At 34.5% G+C, this 25540-nt stretch overlaps 1 protein-coding gene across 1 annotated transcript; it reads right to left on the bottom strand.

Annotated features, from left to right (window-relative positions):
• Window positions 1-387: 387 nt before the first annotated feature.
• On the bottom strand, window positions 388-25540 carry LOC123704259 (IQ and AAA domain-containing protein 1-like). The gene is made up of 21 exons (XM_045652567.1): window positions 24072-25540; window positions 20829-21004; window positions 19876-19978; window positions 19366-19476; window positions 18952-19039; window positions 18460-18532; window positions 18144-18269; window positions 17211-17325; window positions 16716-16864; window positions 15961-16111; window positions 14293-14460; window positions 13793-13950; window positions 12805-12955; window positions 11615-11724; window positions 10961-11121; window positions 10488-10636; window positions 9939-10038; window positions 9451-9574; window positions 8848-8967; window positions 8161-8239; window positions 388-701 (listed from the first exon to the last, which is right to left on the bottom strand). The coding sequence occupies exons 1-21, from the start codon at window positions 24939-24941 to the stop codon at window positions 564-566; spliced, it is 3420 nt and encodes a 1139-aa protein (XP_045508523.1). The 5' UTR covers window positions 24942-25540; the 3' UTR covers window positions 388-563.

Here is a 25540-nt window from a genome sequence, read left to right on the forward strand (position 1 = left end):
ATGAAAATAAAAGATGAATCCATTTTATAAGCATTTATTTTCCAAGTTAAAATCAATATATACAGTACATTTAATACAGTCTAAGAACATAAGATACAAAACATTAGTTAGCTGTTACATTTTAAATCATTTTTATAACAATATCGCATTGATAAAAAAAGTAAAAAACACATGAATAAAAAACAGTACTTATTGAAAACAGTAAAAAAATTATTACAAAAAACACAAAATTCACGACTCGACTACATAATATCTTCAAATGAATACGCAACATTGATGACTCGATTGGCAAAATAATGTTTATAATATACATCACTACATAGTATAAAACAAAGTCGCTTTCTCTGTCCCTATGTACGCTTAATCTTTAAAACTACGCAACGGACTTTGATGCGGTTTTTTTTTTAATAGATAGAGTGATTCAAGAGGAAGTTTAAGTAAGTATATAATTTATTAGGTTTTAGACATAGCGGGCGAGGCCACGGGCGGTAAGCTAGTACATATTAAAATATATGCTATTTTTCTAATAATCCTGCGGGCTTGGGCTAATAATATATCCTATTTCACGATTTTTCTTTCTCTTTCTTCTTTTCCATTTTCTCATAAAACGCGGCTCGCACTTGATTCATTATTTCGTACTTCTGCCTTTTTGTGGCCAAGGGTGAGTTGGTGATAAAGAAATTGACGTATTCTTGATATTCCTGTAATATAAAAAGTACTGTAGTCCTGAGACCTGAGTAAATCCTTTTTATGACTCAGAACCATTGATTACTGAGACTTACTAATAAATTATTAATTGGCTGATTTATGATTGGTATTGATTGGTGTTAGATTAATAAAATCTTCAAATTTATACTAATATTAAAAAGCTGAAGAGTTTGTTTGTTTGTTTGAACACCCTAATCTCGGGAACTACTGATCCGATTTGAAAATTCTGTTTTACATAACCCATTTATCGAGAAAGGCTACAGGCAACAGGGTATATCATCACGCTAAGACCAACAGGAGCGGAGCAATGCGGGTAAAAGCGCGGAGCACAGCTTGTATAATATATTAAATCTATTATACGCTCAACAAAAAATTGGTATTTAAATTAGTAAGAAGTATTATCTAAAATCTAACTGTCTTACCACAAGAAATCTTTAGACAGTGTTTAACTTTAAGGACGCGTTTACGAATCTGACAAAAATAAGCAGTTTTTCGGTACATTTTGCGACAAAATAATACAAAACCAAATTTAACTAATAATTACTATAGATAGATTAATCCTTAATCTTTAAATGGTAGCAATTTTTTAGTCGAAAATTTTGGTTTATAATATTATAAAAAATATTTTCCGTTGCCCTTTCACACAAAATTGACAATATCGTGCTGAATAAAGGAACATTTTTCTTGTATTTAATAAAATAAATTTATTGATTTAAAAATATTTTAAGTAAGCAACTCAAAAAGGTAGCAAAGAAAACTATCAAAATGTTACAAATAGGCTGAGAAAAAAATTAAAATCAAACCTTATTTTTTCACATATTTAGTTGTAACGCGTGATACTTATTGGATTGAAATAAGGGTTATTTTACTGGCTCATCTTGATTTATTGCACAAAAATTTGTAATGAAATATTTTAGTCTGCGCTCGGCCGCCGTTGTGAGTGGACACTGTGACGCTTGTAAGCAGCTCCTCGTTTACGAAAAGATCACTGTACGAATACAAAATATTTGACCTAATAAACTTGATCCTTCACGCATTCATTTTATTTATAGATTTTATACTTATGGGATTATAAATTTCATATTTAGTTTCTGACTTGATGGAGTGACCTGAAGGTGTACTTCGAAGACTGCTACTGGAACTAATAAACGATTAGAGCTAGGTGTGCCGAGTTTGGGCTCATTTTGTTAGTTATGTTGAGACCTTACCTCCAGACTTGATGGAGTGACCTGAAGGTGTACTTAAAAGACGGCTACTGGAACTAATAGACGAGTAGAGCTAGGTATGCCGAGTTTGGGCTCGTTTTGTTAGTTACGTTGAGACCATACCTCCGGACTTGATGGAGTGACCTGAAGGTGTACTTCGAAGACTGCTACTGGAACTAATAAACGATTAGAGCTAGGTGTGTCGAGTTTGGGCTCATTTTGTTAGTTATGTTGAGACCTTACCACCGGACTTAATGGAGTGACCTGCAGGTGTACTTCGAAGACTGCTACTGGAACTAATAGACGAGTAGAGCTAGGTGTGCCGAGTTTGGGTTCATTTTGTTAGTTATGTTGAGACCTTACCACCGGACTTGATGGAGTGACCTGCAGGTGTACTTCGAAGACTGCTACTGGAACTAATAGACGGTTAGAGCTAGGTGTGCCGAGTTTGGGCTCATTTTGTTAGTTATATTGAGACCTTACCTCCGGACTTGATGGAGTGTCCTGAAGGTGTACTTCGAAGACTGCTACTGGAACTAATAGACGAGTAGAGCTAGGTGTGCCGAGTTTGGGCTCGTTTTGTTAGTTATGTTGAGACCTTACCACCGGACTTGATGGAGTGACCTGCAGGTGTACTTCGAAGACTGCTACTGGAACTAATAGACGGTTAGAGCTAGGTGTGCCGAGTTTGGGCTCATTTTGTTAGTTATGTTGAGACCTTACCTCCAGACTTGATGGAGTGACCTGCAGGTGTACTTCGAAGACGGCTACTGGAACTAATAGACGAGTAGAGCTAGGTATGCCGAGTTTGGGCTCGTTTTGTTAGTTACGTTGAGACCATACCTCTGGACTTGACAGAGTGACCTGAAGGTGTACTTCGAAGACTGCTACTGGAACTAATAGACGATTAGAGCTAGGTGTGCCGAGTTTGGGCTCATTTTGTTAGTTATGTTGAGACCTTACCTCCGGACTTGATGGAGTGACATGCAGGTGTACTTCGAGACTGCTACTGGAACTAATAAACGATTAGAGCTAGGTGTATCGAGTTTGGGCTCATTTTGTTAGTCATGTTGAGACCTTACCTCCGGACTTGATGGAGTTTCCTGAAGGTGTACTTCGAAGACTGCTACTGGAACTAATAGACGAGTAGAGCTAGGTGTGTCGAGTTTGGGCTCATTTTGTTAGTTATGTTGAGACCTTACCACCGGACTTGATGGAGTGACCTGCAGGTGTACTTCGAAGACTGCTACTGGAACTAATAGACGAGTAGAGCTAGGTGTGCCGAGTTTGGGCTCGTTTTGTTAGTTATGTTGAGACCTTACCACCGGACTTGATGGAATGACCTGCAGGTGTACTTCGAAGACTTCTACTGGAACTAACAGACGATAAGAGCTACGTGTACCAAGTTTGGGCTCATTTTGTTAGTCATGTTGAGACCTTACCTCCGGACTTGATGGAGTGTCCTGAAGGTGTACTTCGAAGACGGCTACTTGAACTAACAAACCATCAAGTCCGGTGGTAAGGTCTCAACATAACTAACAAAACGAGCCCAAACTCGGCACACCTAGCTCTACTCGTCTATTAGTTCCAGTAGCAGTCTTCGAAGTACACCTTCAGGTCACTCTGTCAAGTCCAGAGGTATGGTCTCAACGTAACTAACAAAACGAGCCCAAACTCGGCATACCTAGCTATACTCGTCTATTAGTTCCAGTAGCCGTCTTCGAAGTACACCTGCAGGTTACTCCATCAAGTCTGGAGGTAAGGTCTCAACATAACTAACAAAATGAGCCCAAACTCGACACACCTAGCTCTAATCGTTTATAAGTTCCAGTAGCAGTCTTCGAAGTACACCTTCAGGTCACTCCATCAAATCCGGAGGTATGGTCTCAACGTAACTAACAAAACGAGCCCAAACTCGGCATACCTAGCTCTACTCGTCTATTAGTTCCAGTAGCCGTCTTCGAAGTACACCTGCAGGTCACTCCATCAAGTCTGGAGGTAAGGTCTCAACATAACTAACAAAATGAGCCCAAACTCGGCACACCTAGCTCTAATCGTTTATTAGTTCCAGTAGCAGTCTTCGAAGTACACCTTCAGGTCACTCCATCAAGTGCGGAGGTAAGGTCTCAACATGACTAACAAAATGAGCCCAAACTTGGTACACGTAGCTCAAATCGTCTATTAGTTCCAGTAGCAGTCTTCGAAGTACACCTTCAGGTCACTCCATCAAGTCCGGAGGTAAGGTCTCAACATAACTAACAAAACGAGCCCAAACTCGGCACACCTAGCTCTACTCGTCTATTAGTTCCAGTAGCAGTCTTCGAAGTACACCTGCTGGTCACTCCATCAAGTCCGGAGGTAAGGTCTCAACATAACTAACAAAATGAGCCCAAACTCGGCACACCAAGCTCTAACAGTCTATTAGTTCTAGTAGCAGTCTTCGAAATACACCTTCAGGTCACTCCATCAAGTCCGGAGGTAAGGTCTCGACATAACTAACAAAACGAGCCCAAACTCGGCACACCTAGCTCTACTCGTCTGTTAGTTCCAGTTGAAGTCTTCGAAGTACACCTGCAGGTCACTTTATCAAGTCCGGAAGTTAGGTCTCAATATAACTAACAAAATGAGCCCAAACTCGGCACACCTAGCTCAAATCGTCTAGTAGTTCCAGTAGCAGTCTTCGAAGTACACCTTCAGGTCACTCCATCAAGTCCGGAGGTAAGGTCTCAACATAATTAACAAAACGAGCCCAAACTCGGCACACCTAGCTCTACTCGTCTATTAGTTCCAGTAGCAGTCTTCGAAGTACACCTGCAGGTCACTCCATCAAGTCCGGAGATAAGGTCTCAACATAACTAACAAAACGAACCTAAACTCGGCACACCTAGTTCTACTCGTATAATAGTTCCAGAAGCAGTCTTCGAAGTACACTTTGGCAAGTACTTGTTTACCAATCAATCACTGTCCAATGAAATTAGGTAAATGGTATCTACTTTTGTGACCATTCAACGTTACAAACAAATCAAAGTAAAGTTAAAAAAAAAAAACATGGCAATAAAAATAAGTTCAATTATCAAGTCGTGTCAGTTTAGTCATAATTTCGTCGTTTCTCGCATTTCGCTGTGTGTGTGAGCCGTGCACGTGTAGTAGTAAGACTCAAAACCTAAAATTGATGCGCGTCAATTTGTATATGCGTCCTTAAGACGAAATACAATCGTGTTTGTGCACCTTTTGGGCTACGCCCCTTGGGTGGAGCATAAGAGCGCGCGGGACGCTTCACGAAAATCCCCTCGCCATGCCACACAACTGAATAGATGACGGAAACATACGGAACTAACGGAGGTTCAATGAACTTTACTTAAATTCTTATATTCGCGCGGTTGAAGCCGAGTAAAGCGATCCGGCAACGTCTTTTCGTTGCCGGACCCATCGGACTAGAAAAACGACCTTTGTTCCTTTGCACGAAGGTCGATTTTTTATTGGTACAAGTCTGGTTACAAAAAGTGAGCTTGCGACTAATTTATTTTATGATGAAATGATTTGTTATTGTTAGAATTGTCGCTACCTATGTAAGTTATTTGAAAATCTTTGTAAACAAAATTTACAGTTTTTCGTCGTGGGGACTTAACGTACAATATGATAATAAAAGTACATAATAGACGCTATTTACGTTTGGTTTTTTTTTTACATAATATATATCATATTTGGCTAAAATGTACTTTAAGTGCCGTCGAGTTGGTCAACCAAAATTTTTTTGGGCGAAGGTCTATGCCTAAGTAACTGACCCGTAAAATCTTAACCTGCGGAGATTTATAGTTTTTTAGAAATTAATTATTAAATTTTCATAATTTTTCATACAATTTCGAGCAACCATCTTGACATTTGTTTTTTTTGTTGCGTTTCGTTTTTGCAAATACAACTCTTATACCCATGAATTTTTATTTAATTAATTTACATGTTATTCAATGTTTTTAGCCAAAATAAAATTGTTTTTATAACAATTTTATAGTTATTTTTATAGCTCACTTGCTTCAGTTTTTAAAATCGATTAACTTTTACTTTTAGTATTCAAATAGGTAGCGAGGAGCGAAGCGACGAGCGTGTTAGGTTAACTCTTGAACTGCCGCACGAGCCGAGCGAGCGAAGCAAGCGTGCCGCGGTAGCGGCCTGCGAGTGCCAGAAGCGACTTTAGGGCGATTCCCACTCAAACAAAAAAAACTACGTAGGTTAAAACGTACGTACGTAGGTAACGAAACGCAACAAAAAAAAAAACAAATGTCAAGATGGTTACTCGAAATTGTATGAAAAATTATGAAACTTTAATAATTAATTTCTAAAAAACTATAAATATCCGCAGGTTAAGATTTTACGGGTAAGTTACTTAGGCATAGACCTTTCTCCAAGAAAATTTTGGTTGCCCAACTCAACGGCCCTTAAAGTACATTTTTACCTCATATTTATTGAAAAAATCAATAACAAAAAAATATTATTTACAAATTTGATTTTTTTTTTAATAAATATATCCGACATTTTGATATATTTAATATCAGATATATGATATATAATAAGATAGAATTTTGACATTTGATATATTATATAATATAACATAACATAACAGATATTTTCGAATGCTGGTTTTGGTACTATTTTATTGTTCCAATGTTTATCTTCTTGATACGACTTTCATTTTTTCTTCTTCACCTTATTCCGTAAATAAATATGTCTCTTGCTCGTCGCGCTTCGCTGTTAGAAATAAACATACATACACAAATCAGTAATATTTATTGGAAGATGAAATCTCAAAAAATAACTAAAACATTACTTATCTATACCAATAATAAATAAAATTATAAATAAAAATAAAGACGGAGTGCATAAAATTATAAAATCTTGATTTGTGCGTTGCTCAATTCAGACTTAGTAAACATATTACTCCAAAAAATTAAAATAATATTTATTACTAATTATTACAAGTAAAAATAACTTTCAAATTTTGATTTATGCGTTTCTCAAATTAGACTTGTAAATATACCTAGTACCTAATCAATATATTGGAAGTTGAAATCTTTGGACTTGTAGCGGCCGAAAGACATAATAAATATAAATAAGCATGATAAACATCAAAATTACCTATTTGGGTTCAATAACTGTAGTTTTTTCACCTGCCTTCGCAACATTTTCTTCCTAATGTTCTCACCATCAATGTTTTGGCCACCAAAATTCACCATGTTTATGAAAAACTTTAGTATCACTAACACTAAATCACGTATGCGAGTAGACAATGGCACCGCGCGAAAAAGTTGTACAGGACTGCTCTCTAAGACGCGTTAGCGTCGACTAACAGGAGGCAGAACGGCGGAAGCGACCGGCCTACGCGCAATTTTGTGCTAATAATTTATAAATATATTTTTTTAAAATTACTGATGTATTAAATGTAAAATCTAATCCCGCACGTCTCTCAAGAATTGAATGGAAGTGGATGTGGATAAAGTTTCATTGATATTACTTTACTATTGTCCAAATGAAATTGATTGACCGTTTAATTTTTAGGAAACTTCACAACGTTTTTCTATCGAGGCAAATTTTTTCAATCGTGTTTCGGTTCCCGCACGTCACTAGACAAACTCTTTAATTAAATAAATCCATAAATAAAAAAAATCAAATTGGTAGTTTTTGAAGAAAAAAATTAATTCTCCGTGAGCTCGAAACGTCTGTTTTGGGTCTCATTTCACCTTAAGCGCGGGTTCTCTTTAATATGGTTTTGTAGTATTTCACATAGACAACTATTAAAGTGACAGATCCCTGGTTTAAAGTTAGACCGTGTTTAAATTGTTTTGTGGTAATACTATGTATTTTTAACATAACGCTTAAATGTTCAATGGTAAAGTAACTTAAACTTCAATTATTATAATACTTATCCTGATATATTATTTACTAACATATTGTTTTATTTTGTGTTTCAGTTGTTCCTGTGGTCTCTAACAAACATACAGAAAAATATTTACTTTATAATATAAATAATAATAGTTTAAAAAAACTAAAAAAACACGCTTTTTATAGAAAACCGAACTAAAAAATAGAAAATTTTATCAAATTACTGTATTGTCATCGGTCCTCAATAAATCTACAAAGTTTGAACGAAATCTGGCCGTTTAAAGTGGGTCAAAATCGCGCCCAAATAAGTCGGTTACAAACATACAAACATACAGGTGAAGCTAATATAAAGCGTGTAAAAAAAGAAACTAACTGCTTCGCTCGTAGCTTCAACACCCATTTCAATGAGAGGTCCTAAAAACTCCATAGCTGTCAACGGTGTGGCATTTAACCTGAAAAGATAGGAAAAATAAGAGCTAGCGCGCAAGAGCAACTTTGTCTCCGCAACTATTTTGTCTCTCCCATCAACTCTATGGGGAGTTGCGTCGCTACGTGCGCGCACTTTCTTACTAGCCCATAGAGGTGATGGGAGAGACTAAACAGTGAAGGAGACAAATTGGCTCTTGCGCACTAGCTTTAAGGGTAAAGAAAAATAAAATGGAAAAATAAAATTTTTGTCTTTAAAGGAGTCTTTTGTTTCATTTATATTATACTGATTTTCAGATATTAACGGATTTAAAACGCGATTTATTCATTATAGGTATTATTATCCCGTGACCACGTTCGCTGCAAAGTGTGCCAAACATTGGCATAATCTATAATATAAAAATGAATCCCAAAATGTGTTGGTTAGCGCATAACTTGAGAACGGCTTAACCGATTTCGATAATTCTTTTTTTATAATATTCCTTGAAGTTCGAGGATGGTTCTTATGTAGAGAAAACGTGAATATGTACCACGGGCGAAGCCGGGGCGGACCGCTAGTAATAATAAAATAATGAATAAATCGCATTTAAAATCCGTTAAAGTCTTTAATTTCTAAATGAAAATTAATAAATACCTTACAATCCTCTCAGCATTGATAACAGTGTCATACAGTTCCATGATCAAGCCAAAGCCGTAGCCTTGTAGTACCTGCGCGAGCGCTTGCACACAGTAATCTCTGGGCATGCTGCGAATTCTAAATGAGAAAATATATAAATAATTAATGAAAACTTAATACATAAAAGAAAACAAATGAAAGCTATTCAATATATAAATAATGATACCGTGCACGTGGGTGCGTGTAAGTGTGTGTGTGTGTGTTGAAGTATTTAATACTAGTTTTCCGCCCGCGGCTTCGCCCCTTGTAGTCAAAGAAAAACCCGCATAGTTCCCGTTACCGTTGGATTTCCGGGATAAAACCTATCCTAAGTCCTTCCTAATGTCCGCACTAAAATTGAAGTAGTATATGCAGTACTTTTTGAGATTAGCCCGAGCATATAAACAGACAAACAGTCATAGATAAACAAACAAAAATTCTAAAAATTAAATTTTTGGCTTCGGTAGGTTACCTATATATTGTAGATCACGCCCCAAGTATTATTTTATAAAAATATTCAGTGTACAGTATGTATGTATAGATATTTTATAAATAGTAATATCATAATATGAAAGTTCTCACTTTTGAAACCTTTCATAGAAGAACAGTCTCAAACTGTTGTAATCCGTTCTTGGCACCAGAATAACTTCGTTAAAGATAGACACCATAGGTTTTGCTTGTGCAGACATTGGGTTGGAACATGTGGCTAGAAATAATAAAAAATAAATAAATATTTCAGGACAATTTTCACACACAGTACGATCTGGTCCCATACTAAGCCTTCGCTTGTGTTATGGAAACCAGATGGCTGATAAACATACATATATAATTTTAAATAAATACTTCTATAGATAATTTACACCCAGACACATAATATATTTGCCCCGGGTGAGAATCGAACCCACGACCGCTGGCTTGGAAGGCAAACCACTACCTACCAAGCCAACCCGGTCAGTCTATATAAACTGCGAAGAGAAAATATTACATTTCTAGTATGCTTGAAATAAACTGATCAATTAATTCACTGAATTCGATACAAATTTCGCAAAAAAAAAATGAAATGAACCCACCAATAAATATAATTTTGTCATCTGGCGACATTTGCTTGAGAAGCTTCGTTAGAGACGCTTTTAAAGTTTTCGCTTGCAAATACTTATCTTCCGGAGCAACCTAAAGTGGATTATTAAATAAATAGATATAGATACTTACGTAAAAACGCGTAAAAAAACATGTAGGTATATCAATTATTCTCAAAATGCAGTTTAGAGTATAGTATTATAATATTATCAGATATTTTGTAAATTATCTTTTTCATATCCCAGAAAGCTATAGAATTAGCACAGATAATATCTAATATAATTCTACTAGCGGTCCGCCCCGGCTTCGCCCGTGGTACATATTTACGTTTTCTCTACATAAGAACCATCCTCGTACTTCAAGGAATATAATAAAAAAAGAATTATCGAAATCGGTTCAGCCGTTCTCAAGTTATGCGCTTACCAACACATTTTAGGATTCATTTTTATATAATTCTATATACTAGGTATATATTTAATAGGTATTTATTTTCATCATATTTATAATTTTTAAACAATTTAAGTGATATATTATATTGTAACCTTTTTACAAAATACTCTTTCAATGTTCCTCATATAAATTACAGCTGGCTGGAAGACCCTTGCCGCCAAAAATACATCTGTCAAAACTTTCGACGGCCTGTCAAATTGCGCGCTAAAAACTTCGGGAGTTATGTCGATTTTCACGGCGTCTAGAAAAAAAAGTATGCGTTTTTAATTTTCAGAAAGACAGCTTTCTTTAAGTTTTAAGGAACAATTTTACTAAATTATAACTAGACATAACATTTAACCAACCAACTTCAAAAAGTAGGAGGTAATTATTGTCAATTCAGCTGTAGTTTTTGAGTTTGTTTCCTAAGAACTTTCGACTGGCTGAACCGATTTTGATATTTTCTTTTATTTAGAAGTTTGTGCGTGTCGTCCTTTTCAAATATTGGTCTTATTTTGGTAATAAGAAGGTGGATTAGTTTTTGTTAAAAATAATTATTTTAGCAAATAATTAGAGGAACAATCACTTAGTTCACCGCACACAGCGTCCACCAAAAACGACTTCCCGTTCCGCGGTGGGCCCAGTAACATCACAGCTTTATTCCTCACCGCGCCGGGTGTGCCACACCCGAACACGCAGGAGAGGGTTAAACGTCTACGAATATCGCCATAGCCGGGTGTGGGGAACCTTGGTCAAAATATGAATTACTAGCTGTACCCCGCGGTTATACCAGCATTGCTCCGCTTCTGTTAGTCTTAGCGTGATGATATATAGCCTCTTCCTCGATAAATGGGCTATCTATCACCGAAATAATTTTTCAAATCGGCACTGTAGTTCCTGAGGTTAAACAAACGTTAGCGTTCAAACAAACAAACTCTTCAACTTTATAATATTAAGTACCTATAGAATATAGATTTGTTTAGTCAAATATTTGACCTTTATTAAAACACAAAATAATGAATTATTTTGCTTGTAGGCTAAGAAGCAATCGGATCAAGGCTGATAAATTTGCTAAAAATTCCCATGAAAAAAAGTTCAGTTGCAAAAATAAAAAAAAAAAAGTGATATTAATTTTTTCAAAGTATTTTCACTGCTGAAATTTGTCAAAAAGGCAAATACATACGTATCATAGACACAACTACTCTTTCTACAATAGGAAACTATTAAAAATATAAATTACTTAGCATCCGGGTCTTTCACATTAAACTCATAGACGCCATATTTCAAATCACCAACAATATCCCTTATTTTGCAAGTCGGTTTTGAAATTAGGTCATGATCAAAAAGCGCCTGAAAAAAAACTTCATTCAAGATCTTCCAAACCAAAATCTATTAATAACTATTGCTACTTACACTTGCATTAAAGGGTTAAAAAACAAATAATAATATAGTTATAAAAAAACACGCTTCATCTCATGAAATTATTGTATTGTTCTTGATAAGTGTACAAAGTTTGAATTATAGTCCGTTCGCGTTAAATCTGTCCGTTTAATGTGGATAAAAATCGAGTCTAAATGTGTCGGTTACATACAAACATACAGGTGAAGCGTGTTAAAAAACTACTTAAAATTGTATAGAGCCAATTTTTAAAATTGAATAGGAGATATTTACTGATATTAGTATTGAATGTAATTAATCTATATAATATTATGTAAAACTCAAAGGTGACTGATATAGTGATCTATCAACGCACAGCCCAAACCACTGGACGTATCGGGCTGAAATTTGGCATGCAGGTAGATGTTAGGACGTAGGCATCCGCTAAGAAAGGATTTCCCGAAATTCTTGCGGGAACGGAGAAAAACGGGGATGCACGTACAAAGTCGTGGGCGGAAGCTAGTATTAAAATAAAAAGCCCCTTCAAGTAAAATTCCATTTATTTTTCTTTATATTATCTACACTAAATAGTTAAATACTAATAATTATTATGTTCATACGCTACAGAAACAAAACATATTTTTGAAGTGAAACTTCTTTAGGCGCTTCGCGTAAAATTTCAAGGTCGCGTAGTGGCAATACTATATATATAATATATAATATAATTGATTTTTCAATTCATCTGCGCATGTTGTAACATCACCACTGCTCGAACGGTGAAGGAAAACATCGTAAGGAAACCGACATGTCGAAGAATTAAAAAGTTCGACGACATGTGTCATCCGCCAACACGCACTTGGCCAGCGCGGTGGATTATGGCCTGTACCCTCATAGGAGGCCCGTGTCCCAGCAGTGGGAACGTATATGGGCTGATGATGATGATGTAGTGGCAATACCGTCACGTCATGGATTGGCGACGATTTTGGTATGTTTGAATCCAAAAAAGTTTCACTTCTGACGCGTGTGCTCGGCACATACATAAACTATTCTAACCTCAAAACCTTCCACCATATTGCTATCAATTTTAAGAGGTTTAGGAACCGCTGGCGGCTTCGGTTTCTTCCTTGGTCTAAGTTTGGGAAACTTCCAACCCACTGCCTTGTACATTTGCTGTTGAGCTTTTATTAATAACTTCAAATCTAACCTGATGACATTTTTAAATTGTTAGTTTAATTAAACACAATTTATAATTTTTAATTAGTAGGAAACGGCCTTCGCCTTAAGTTAAGGCGAAGGAATCGGGTTCGAATCCTGACTCATAATCGAATTTTATATTCTTTGAAATTTCGCAAATAATATTTTATTTTCTTTATTTATTAAGGATTCACCGTTTGGTGAGCCGACATACCAAATTAAACAATATGTTATTTCATTTGTAAAGGCAGAAAGCCATGCTAAAATAATTGTTATAATCAGTCAAATAGTTATTGATTTAAATCGTAACTGACAAACAAACAAAAAAAATATTTCCTATTTAAAACTACTTTAGATAATGCAGCATACATAGACGTAAGACATTTTAATGTCTTCAGAAATAAATAATATCAAAACAGTTTTTATTTTTATACTTATCTAAAAAGGATGCTATTTAAACAGGTGGTAAATTTGCATTTGCCAATTATTTACACAGATGTAATTTTTGTAACTAACATATTAAGTAGAGACATAACCGTTTGTCCTTGATTTTATCAACCGACTTCAGAAAATGGAATCTCAAATGGATTTTTTTGGACTCGTTACTTCAGACTTGATTAACCGATTTCAATTATATACTAAAACCTTCCTCTTGAATCACTCTATCTTTAAAAAAAAAACCATCAAAATCTGTTGCGTTATTTTTTAAAGATCTAAGTATACAGACACAAAGACAGCGGAAAGCGACTTTGTTTTATACTATGTAGCCAAATTTGGTACATCCTGTATTAAAAAAGGTAAGTATATTAGTATGTTTTTATTTAAAAACTACCAAAACTGAAGATACCTCATAAGCTCGTCAACATATTTCCTGCAATCCACATGCATTTGGCCCATAATATCTTCCGTCATTATTACTTGCATATAACCGAAAAATGCATCCGGGTTTTGGGAGGCGGGAAAGTCATCGTAAATCGACCATGCTGCTTGGTACTTTTGCAGAGCCTACATAAAATTAATATAATATGTAATATGTACTTACTATACTTAGTTTCTATATAATAAACTAGCTGTGCCTCACGGTTTTACCCGCAGTGTTTCGCTCCTGTTGGTCTTAGCGTGATGATAGCCTTCCTCGATAAATGGGCTACAACTAACAAAAGAAAAAAAATTCAAATCGGACCAGTAGATTAGCGCGTTCAAACAAACAAACTCTTCAATTTATTTTATTAGGTACCTAGTATAAATATACCGTGTTTATAATACTAACACAGATATTAGTAAAGATATCTACCGTGTTAATGTCTTTAATTTCTAAACCGTTCTTCTTTCTATTTCCATTATTACCTCCACTATATCTCCCATATATTGTGACGTCTGTGCCTTATATCCAGGGTCGGATTGCGGATTACAACGCAATTTGAAAAGCTGTTCTTCTTCTTTCTTCTTCTGTTCTCTATCTGCTTCTTCTTTTAGTAACGCGTCTATTTTTGCTTGCTTCTTTTCCGCTTTTAACTGAATTTTTTTTATTTTCATTGGTAAGAATAAATTAAAAATTATTATGTATTTGAAATAACTACTGCTTAGAGCAGTAATGTTGATTGTATGAATGTTAATTATTATAATCTTATATATAAAAATGAATCGCAAAATGTGTTGGAAGGCGCATAACTCGAGAACGGCCGAACCGATTTCGATAATTCTTTTTTTATTATATTCCTTGAAGTACGAGGATGGTTCTGATGTAGAGAAAATGTAAACATGTACCACGGGCGAAGCCGGGGCGGACCGCTAGTAATACATATATATATTAATTGTTGGTGTAGGTACTATTAAATAAATGAATTTTCAAAAATCTGCGTTTTTTATTTTATCTCCCATCCTTTAGTCCCTTTCATACAGAAGATGAAATATATCTCTGTCTGATTAATTTGTATAAAGTAATAAGATTAGAGAATAAGAATGATTAAAAAGAGAGCATGATCATGGTCAGTTTCCCCGTGACCACGCTCACCGTAAAGTGTGCGTAATGTCGGGTTATTAATAACTAGCTTCCGCCCGCGACTACGTCCGCGCGGAAAAATTAAGAAAAGTTAAGATTTATTTTTTTCTACGTATTTTTCCAGGATAAAAAGTATCCTATTTTATGCCCAGGATAATAAAGTATAATTATACCAAGTTTCATCGAAATCGAACCGTTAGTTTTCACGTGATGCCTGAACATACAGACAGACAGACAGACAGACAGACAGACAGACAGACAAAAAAATTTTTAATCACATATTTGGGTTTGGTATCGATCCAGTAACACCCCCTGCTATTTATTTTTTCAATATTTTCAATGTACAGAATTGACACTTCTACAGATTTATTATATGTATAGATGAATAAATCACATTTAAAATCCATTCAAGTCAATTTCTAAATATTACTAGCAACACGGTGAATTTACATCAAACGAACATAGAGCTAGAGCTAGAGCAAAAGCATTATTTCGTGATCTTTTAATGAAAAAGAAAACTCATATTCAGTGTTGTTGTATTAGAACATTGCATAGAATCTTTTCCAACCAATGACCTATTATACTAGTAGACGCGGCATACGCCAACATCATTGCACTAAAAACAGCGTAATTAATACATACCTACTTACTAACGCATTATCACCAATACAGTTGTTCTCTCTTTCACTCCCACGCACGAGACATAATACATGTCTCACTCATGTACTTCGTAATAACAACTGCCGATTAAAATATAAAAGGAACGTCCAGCCACGACGCTGAATGGAGCGTGACTAAGTGAAACTCGGGCACTTAGCTGAGTTTTTTCTTGCCAAAATAGAGAGCGGGTAACGTATCTAGCTTTTTTATATATCATAGTTTCGAACGCACTAAGAACCTTTTTACATTAAAATAATTTTGACATAGTGGGGTTAGACTGAGTATTCGCTCGTTTGATGTAAATGCACCGTAATATGAAAGAGAAAATACTAAAGTAAATAAGTTGAAGCTACCATTTCCTTAGTTTTTCCCTTTACACTGGCGTTATATTTCTCGTCTTCTTCAACTTTTTCATCTATAGTGGGATAATCACCACGGATCACCATGACAGTACCACCCTCTATTTCGTAAGGGTAGTCGGGGAAAAACCCATAGCCATAATACCTATAGGATTTTATTGAGACTAAAAATTTTGTCTATGGACTAGCTGAGCCTGTGGTTTTACCCGTATTGCTATGCTCCTGTTGGTCTTAGCGTGATGATATATACTCTATAGCCTTTCTAGATATATGGACTATCTAACACCGAAAGAATTTTTCAAATAGGACCAGTAGTTCCTGAGATTAGCACGTTTAAACAAACAAACTCGAGGAAGGCTACAGGCTAATATATCATCACAATAAGTTGGTCTTATAGGATCGGAGCAATGGGGGTAAAACCGCGGGGCACAGCTAGTATGGAATATAATCACAGAGACCTCTATAATTAGTATTTGTCACAGATAAAGTGTTTCTGTGTTTGTACATTATTCCAAAAAGGGGCGTGTGAGCCGAGCATACGTGTCAGAAGTGAAACTTGTTTGGCAAGATACAAATATACCAAAATCGTCGCCTTACTCCATTATGTGACGGTATTGCCATGCTTATTGTCATGAAGCGACCTTCAATTTTACTCTCAACGCGCCTAAAGAAGTTGCACTTCAACAGTATATTTATTCATTTATTCATTCATTTATTTATAAAATTACCAGAAAGTAGGATAAACAAACCATTCTTTAAACCATGTTTGTATGTGTTCAGTTATATCGTCTATTTGATTGTCCTTTTTAAAAACCACTAGTCTCGTCTTCTCTTGATTAAAATCTTTCATGTACGTTTCTTTTATTTTCATGCGAATGTTCCGCTTTCTTTCGTACATCTGTGAAAAAATATATTTCTAAAAAAATACGTAACACTACACACTTATAAAGTTAAGTCTTTTAGATTGTTGCGAACCTTTGCAATAGCTAAACTTATTTTAGTCATTAATATTTATAAATTACTAGCTGCGCCCCGCGGTTTCACCCGCAGTGCTCCGCTCCTGTTAGTCTTAGCGTGATGATATATCCTTCCTCGATAAATGGACTATCTAACACCGAAAGAATTTTTCAAATCAGACGAGTAGTTCCTGAGATTAGCGCGTTCAAACAAACAAACAAACAAACTCTTCAGCTTTCTAATATGTATATACATATAAATAATGTATATATAAATAATTTCTAAACCTTATTATTTTCTTCTTCGAAACTGATGTGTGGTTGAAACGGATCTGGCACCAAGCCTAACAATACATCCCTTTTGTACTCGAGAATCCGTTGCCTTTTGATAAGCATATATTTCCTATAGAAAAAAACAAATATCTCCGTCAATATTAAAACCATCAGGTCATTCTCAGTAGTTTGAACAATGTCATTACCTAACAGAATATCCTATCCTATCCTATACTATACTATCCTATCCTATCCTAAAAAAAAAAAAAAAATATATAGTGGGGAAATCTTCCAAAGATACCCACGGCCCCCGGGGAAGGAGCCGTGGGTTATGTCGGATTCTTACCGACTAAAACCCCACTGTGTTCCGTCGAGCCGCTTTAATGATGGGGCCGCGGGTATTGATTAGAATTCTTCCGCGACATCCTATCCTATCCTACCCTACTAATATTATAAATGCGAAAGTTTATGAGGATGGATGTATGTGTATATTGTGTATAGGTACAGTATGTTTGCAAATCTTTCACGCAAATACTACTAAACCGATTTCAATGAAATTTAGCACACATATAGATGTAAACTTGGTAAAAATTACCCTCTATATATGAAAAAATTAACACATAGGATTGGTTTTATCCCGGAAATCCCACGGGAACGGGAACTATGCGGGTTTTTCTTTGAATAAGCGGGCGAAGCCGCGGGCGGAAAGCTAGTCTTATATGTTATTATTATTATTTTTATTTTGCCTAGTTCCGAGAATAAATCGTAGTTATAATAGAATTTTTTAAACCTTAAGTTATATGAGTGTCCTGACAGAACGAAATTTATACTTTACGTTTTTTTAAGTATTACTGTGATAGTATCACAGTATTACAATATTAGAAATATGGTAATACTGTGTTATTATACCGTAAAATTTTAAAATATACTTAAATAAAATTATCAAACCGATAAACTTTCTGAATCAACATGGCCGCCGCTCGTTTTAAATAAAATGGAGCCTCTTGTGCGGAATCGGCAAAATATAGTCTTCTTCTTCTGCATTTGGATTTGAAATCTTCAATGAAAAACTGCCTGTAACAATATTTATTATAGTTCAGTTCAGTTCAGTTCATTTCTGTTCTGTCCTATTCATTTCTACTTTGTTCTTCTCTGTTCTGTTCTGTTCGTTCCTTATATTACTGTTACGTTCTGTTTTACTTAAGTCCTAGACAAAAAATCGTACTTATCGGTTACTTATAAAAAACTTATGAACGGAACTAACCTATATCTTTCGTGTGTTTGTATTATTACAGCTTGGAGGTACTCTTCAGAATATACCGTGTGTACACTTTCATCTAAAACACGTTTGACATTATTATTTAAAAGAAACTACACTAAACTAGTTACATAAAACATATATTTCTCAATTTCTTATGTATATAATATATTCTTATGTATATAACTTATGTTTGCGTAAACGCATTCTCCACTCAGTAAACATGATTATATTATAATTTCTTATGATTTATTATTAAATTGGTTCATAATAATTTTTAGTCCTTTTAGATGATAACTATCTTTCTATCCGCCTCAACACTCATGATTGAGTTTCTCATAAACACAAATTTCCACACTCCATCACGTTTTATTATCATTTTCTAATCTATCACTATGCTTAAATTCATCATATCCGATTCAGGCGTTTAAACGTAGCCATAAGTTATTTGATCAACACTATAAGAAATGTTATAAACGCCCGATACTTATAACAAACCTTTGTAAATTTGTTGCTCAGAAATAAAAGTAGGCGCATTATCTTCTACAGGGAAATCCCCGTCAAAGATACTAGGTGTGACGGGCGTCTGAAAAAAGTTTTTATATACATAATACTAGTTTACTCGACATTTAATTTTTAGTTAACAATACGCGAAAATGCCCTTTATAAATTATAACCATAAACCCATAATAATTTAACAATAATAATCTATTATCAAACAAAAACCAAAAACAAACGATCAGGATGCGTTTGTGTGTCAAATTTAATTTATTTTAATTCATTATTTAAAAAAAATGCTTTCTGCACTGCACTTGGTTTCTAGTATATTAACTTTTAGTATGCTAAATTTCATACTAAGTACTCTTTTTAAATATTACTAAGTACTCTTATTTATACTGATAATAAAAGAACCGTTTTCGGAGGTGATTTCTTCCTCTCAACCGCATCAGCCCACATCTTTTGAAGCAATCGTTCCATCGAGTCCTCTCTACTTTCTAGTGGTAAATGGTATGGTATAACTATCTGTAAATAATTGTAAAAGCACTCCATTGAAATACAATAAATTACTAGTTTCACAATCACACTCATAAATTGTCCGAAACAAAACTCTGTCTGCGTCTATGAGGCAGAGTTTTTTAATGAGCAATAGATTTTGAACATTACTGCCACGAAATAAGGTGTTGATTTGAATGAATGTGACAGCGTCACTCGGGCATTTTTTGTCTACCTTTTTAATAGGCGATTGCAAGTTTAGTTGTATATAGTTAGTACACGAATATTTTTTTAAGGTCCATCCACAAAATTAAAATAGATTAGAAAACAAAAGGCTTTTTTCATATTTCAGTTTTTCTATACCTACCTAATAAGTTTTCCTCCTCATTTTCACGTATAGTATGTATACATTATTATTATTTACATTACCTGAATATCAAAAGGTGTCCGTCGAGTGTTTATCAAAGCTTGATCTACGTAAATATAGTCATTTACTATTAAATTGACTAGCTCATTTCGTAGCTCGAACATACTGAAAAGATAACGTCATAGAAACATGGCCGCAATGTGAATGTGTAAAATTTTCATGATAAATTAACTAAACTAAAGGAATTGAAATTAAATTATTATATCACTACATAGTATAAAACAAAGTCGCTTTCTCTGTCCCTATGTCCCATGTCCCTTTGTATGCTTAAATATTTAAAACTACGCAACGGATTTTGATGCGGTTTTTTTTAATAGATAGAGTGATTCAAGAGGAAGGTTTTAGTATATAATTTATTAGGTTTTAGAAAAAGCGGGCGGTAAGCTAGTTATATACCTCTTTATAGGAAGGAATTATGGTGAATTGTATAGCTTAGCAACTACGCTAATGCGAAATGATTTTTATGATTCTAAACAAAAATCAAAGTATTTTTCATCAAAGCTCGTGTATACATTTTACAGCCAGTTTAATAAGTCGATTGTCTGTTTTTGTTGCATTACTGTTGGGACGAACTATTCTCACCTAATTTGAACCCAGTCGTGCAGTTACGTATATTTCCAATAAGATCTACATTTTATACTAGCTGTGCAGTGTGCCCCGCGGTTTTACCCGCTGTGCTCCACTCCTGTTGGTCTTAGCGAGATGATATATAACATATAGCCTTCCTCGATAAACGGGCTATCTAACACCGAAAGAATTTTTCAAATCGGTCCAGTAGTTCCCGAGATAAGCGCGTTCAAACAAACAAACTCTGCAACTTTATAAAATTAGTAAAGATAAGATCTACATTTTATATGATGTGGTACCTAGGTCTGTTCTTAGTGTTACGACTGTTTACGTATTTCAGTCAGGAAAAATTACTTAATTTTCTTTACAAAGATGTTTAAATATCTACCGTTTCATGAGCACACTAATAATAGCCATGATATAGGGTGCTCTCTGCAAATGTACACTATTGAGGTATGCGTCGTACATTCTGTTTATCAGATCACAATATTCCGCATAAGTTGTTCCCAGAATTTCTGGGGGTAACCTTCGCTCTTTTATCCAAAAGCCTTTTGCTGCTTTTTCCTGTAAAACTGTATTTGCTATATGGATAGTCGTCAATAAACGAAATGATCGTACATATATATATATTCTTGTACCAAATTTCATCGAAATCGGTTAAGTAGTTTTGCCGCGAAAGCGTACCTAACGAACAAGATACACATACACTTATTACTATTACGTACATTTAGATACATTTTTAATATTATCTATGAACTAGATTTCCGCCTGCGGCTTCGCCCGCATTTTCAAAGTTAAGCCAGCATAGTTCCCGTTCCCGTGGTATTTCCGGGATAAAAAGGATAGGATAGGATAAGATAGGATAAATATAGGCGAAGGTGTGTTCTGTATTTAGTGACTTCAAAAAAGTGGATAAGGTATCTACATGAAAATGATCAGTATTTTAAATATAAGTAATACAGGAAATATGACATAAAATTGATTCGCAAATTGTGTTGGTAAGCGCATAACTCGAGAACGGCTGACCCGATTTTGTTAATTCTTTTGTAGTAGTACTATGGTTCTTATAGAGAGAAAACATAAACATGAACCACGGGCGAAGGCGGGGCGGACCGCATCTTTTAAATATAATACAGGTTTACGCAGTAATTCGCTTCTATAACAAACTAGCTGCTCCGCGCGGTTTCATCCCCATGGCTCCTCTCCTGTTGGTCGAAGCGTGATGATATATTATAGCCTATAGCCTTCCTCAATAAATGAGCTATCTAACACAGAAAGAATTTTTAAAATCGGACCAGTAGTTTCCGTGATTAGTGCGTTCAAACAAACAAACTCTTCAGCTTTATAATATTAGTATAGATTACCTGAAGAGCAGTATCATTTTCTATTAGTTCTTGAGCGTCATGCAGAGTTCTAAGCCATTGCTTGTGTGCATCTATAGTTACGTTTATTTGAGTAGGAATTTTCAAAGACATCTCACAAATTTTTACTCATTAATTTACTCTAGAATCAGCACACTTATTAATTTAGAATTTTATTCACCAACAAATCTAATTCACATTATAATTTTGATAATTTCGCAAATAAAATGTAAGACGAACGAGAATTTTGACAATTTTCTGCCAAATTTAATAAACAGAGATGTCATCTTTGTATTCATTCACTATCCATACTAATAATATACATGCGAAAATAACTCTGTCTGTCTGTCTGTTACTCAATCACGCCTTAACTGCTGAACCAATTTGCATGAAATTTGGTATAGAGATATTTTGATACCCGAGAAAGGATATATTATATAGACTACTTTTTACCCCGGGACATTGGATAGGTTTTATCACGGAAATCCCACGGGAACGGTAACTAAGCGGGTTTTCTTTGACTGCACGCTAGTACACTTTCACTATAAAACGTAGTGATTTAAATTCTCTTTGATTCACTATTTATTGATTTTATTCAGACTGCATTAACGAAGTTATTTAGGTAGCTGTGTCCCGCGGTTTCACTGACAGATACCTTTATACCAACAATCCATACTAATATTATAAATGCGAAAGTAACTCTGTCTGTCTGTCTGTTACTCAATCACGCCTAAACCACTGAACCAATCTGCATGAAATTTGGTATAGAGATATTTTGATACCCGAGAAAGGACATAGGCTACCTTTTATTGCGAAATATGTACCACGGGCGAAACTGGGGCGGACCACTAGTGATATTATAAATAAACAAGAGGCCTACCAAGGTTTGATTTTTGGAGAAGTAGCCCATATTTGCATTTTTACATTCGTAATTAATAATTATCATATTATTATTATGAATATCTAAAATCCGGTTAAGTATCTACCTGAATAATAGATATAAATACGAATATTGACATTATTTTAAACTTATAAGATGCAGTTAACTATGTAAAAATCCAGACTAATATTATAAATGCGAAAGTAACTCTGTCTGTCTGTCTGTCTGTTACTCAATCACGCCTAAACTACTGAACCAATTTTCATGAAATTTGGTATGGAGATATTTTGATACCCGAGAAAGGACATAGGCTACATTTTATCTTGAAATATGTACCACGGGCGAAGCCGGGGCGGACCACTAGTAATATATAATTTTTACTTATGCGGGGTAATATTTTAATAAATATATTTAAAAATTCAGAAGTGTTTATTTGTTTGTCTTTCTTTCAGGTCGCAACGGAGCGATTTTATGGTATGATTAACCGTGGCTGAAATGCTGAAATGTTTTAACAATAACACATATTTTTTCGAAATACTAGTAGGTATATAAGTAATAATTTACATTTATTCTAATACATTATACTTTTTACAATATAATAACAATACAATACAATACAAACAGATTTATTTCAACCAATACAGAACATACACAATATTAAATCAATAATGATAAATATGTTTAAAAATAAACATGCTGTATATGTTAAAATAAAATTGTAAAATAGGATATTTATTATATTCATAGCACATAGATAAAATCACTACACACTTAGCTAAGTAATTATTTGAAATATTATCACGACACATACACTGGTAAAACTATACACCTATTAGGTACCTAGCTATTCTTATAAAAATAAAATTTGTATGCCTAATTATTGTAAGTAAATACATGGGTAAATACGATATTATAGTCTTCGTGTGGCTTCTTACGCATTATTTTACATAATACATATTTTTTTCCAATAAAATTAACTTTGTACATATAATCGCATGGGAAAACCCCATGGGGCCTCAATAAAATATCACATGGGAACTTAACTGGTTAAATTTTATTTTCTGTGCAAGTTTTCAGCCACAACCAAGCCACAACTTGCTGATTGTCAGATAGCCTATTCATTAGTATTCAACACTTTTTGTCATTCTAACTGACAGATACGCTGAACAGAATTTATACAGGAGCTGTTAATTCTTAAAGCATTGATTACACATCTCTCTGATAATATAATTGATAGCTTTACTACTACTAGACTTTTTAGTTTATTTCACATTTGATTTATGAGATGTCATTTTACCTGACAGATAAGTTAATAATAACATATCCAGAAGGTTCTGTGTCCAGAAGTTACGAAACTAGCTCTAAGTAATATTTATTACAACTATAAAACGCCAATACTATTTAAAAAATCAACAAACACATCCCAAGAACAAAATCCATCTTCATTCACAGGGCATTTATTTAATTCTAAATCTTTAAATAGCGGTGGATTGTCTTCATTTAAAACTGTTGCATTTCTCAACTGTTTAGCACTTTGATACACATACTGTATTTTCAATAAATACTCCTTATTGTGAACGTCAAACCATTTTTGGAAAATCACCTTACCACCTATCGGGGTATTAACAAACTCATTTTCTAGCACAAAAGGTTTAAATTCCATTGCATTTAACACAACATTTATATTTGCGTCATGACCCATGAGAAGTGATACTTTTTTATTGTCATTTATAAGTATTTTTGACATGTATTTGAGAAGCGGATAGCTTATATCCTTAGCTATTATACTAATATTAAAAATAATATTGTGGTAACTTTGTGATATGGGCAAAATTGCCTGCCATTCATTTTTCTTTGATAACTGACCCCACGCAACGTTGTCTAATGAAAACCCACTGTAGTACTCCATTAAAAACGCATCTATAGCCTCATTGCTAAGTTTCAAAGGCCCTTTAAGTATCGGTTTCGATCCTACAACAATATCTATATTATTTTCTTCACCGTCCATATCACATTTATTCTCTAATTTACATAAATCAGATGCTTGAAAATCTAAAATACGTTCAAGAGTTTCATATTGAGTTTTTAAGTCCATATTTTGTAATAAAGCAGACATTTCATCAAGAGCTAGTTTCTTAAAGATCTCTGTATGATTGTGAATGTACGGACTAAATATAGGATCGTAATTTTCGTTTGAATGATGCACGGTCACGTTGCAATGAGGAAATGTATTTGTTACAAAAGCTTGGGCCGATGCCATCGTTCTTTGAACATTATTTGCATACACATAAAATTCATTTTCATCTGGACAGTCACTAGATAATAGTCCCTTTGTATACAGCCAGTTTTTAAAAAACGTTCCCATATAGCCTTCTAATATAAAACCTTTTTCTGTTAAATATCCTGGCTCTTCTTTCCACTGTGGCCAGGTTTGAGGTGTTAACTTTTTTAAGTTTTTCGACAAAGGCGTCCGCAGATTATGACGACTGAGCAACACCACTTTTTCTAGTTTATATTGATCGACTGGCTTGAAATCGAAACATAACAAAAACACAAAAACACTCAGTGTAAAACAGAAAAACAAGAAGCAGGTAAGAAATATACTTCGCGTAAACATTTTATATGTTTGTTATGTGTTAATACAAACGACATACTGAATTGATAAAAATATTCTTCTTTGTCTAGTGGAGGGAGGTTCGAGTGAAAGTAAGTAACCTACAAATCAATGTAAAAATAAATTCATAATCACGTGACGTCATTTTTAAATATAAACATCATTGCATGTGAACGCGGAAATAAGGCACAATTGCTGATTTTGTAATAAATTAATGCTAAATGATAATGTAAATAAAACACAAG

This window comes from Colias croceus, chromosome 29 (genome assembly GCF_905220415.1).
Source record: "Colias croceus chromosome 29, ilColCroc2.1".
Classification (NCBI taxonomy): domain Eukaryota; kingdom Metazoa; phylum Arthropoda; class Insecta; order Lepidoptera; family Pieridae; genus Colias; species Colias croceus.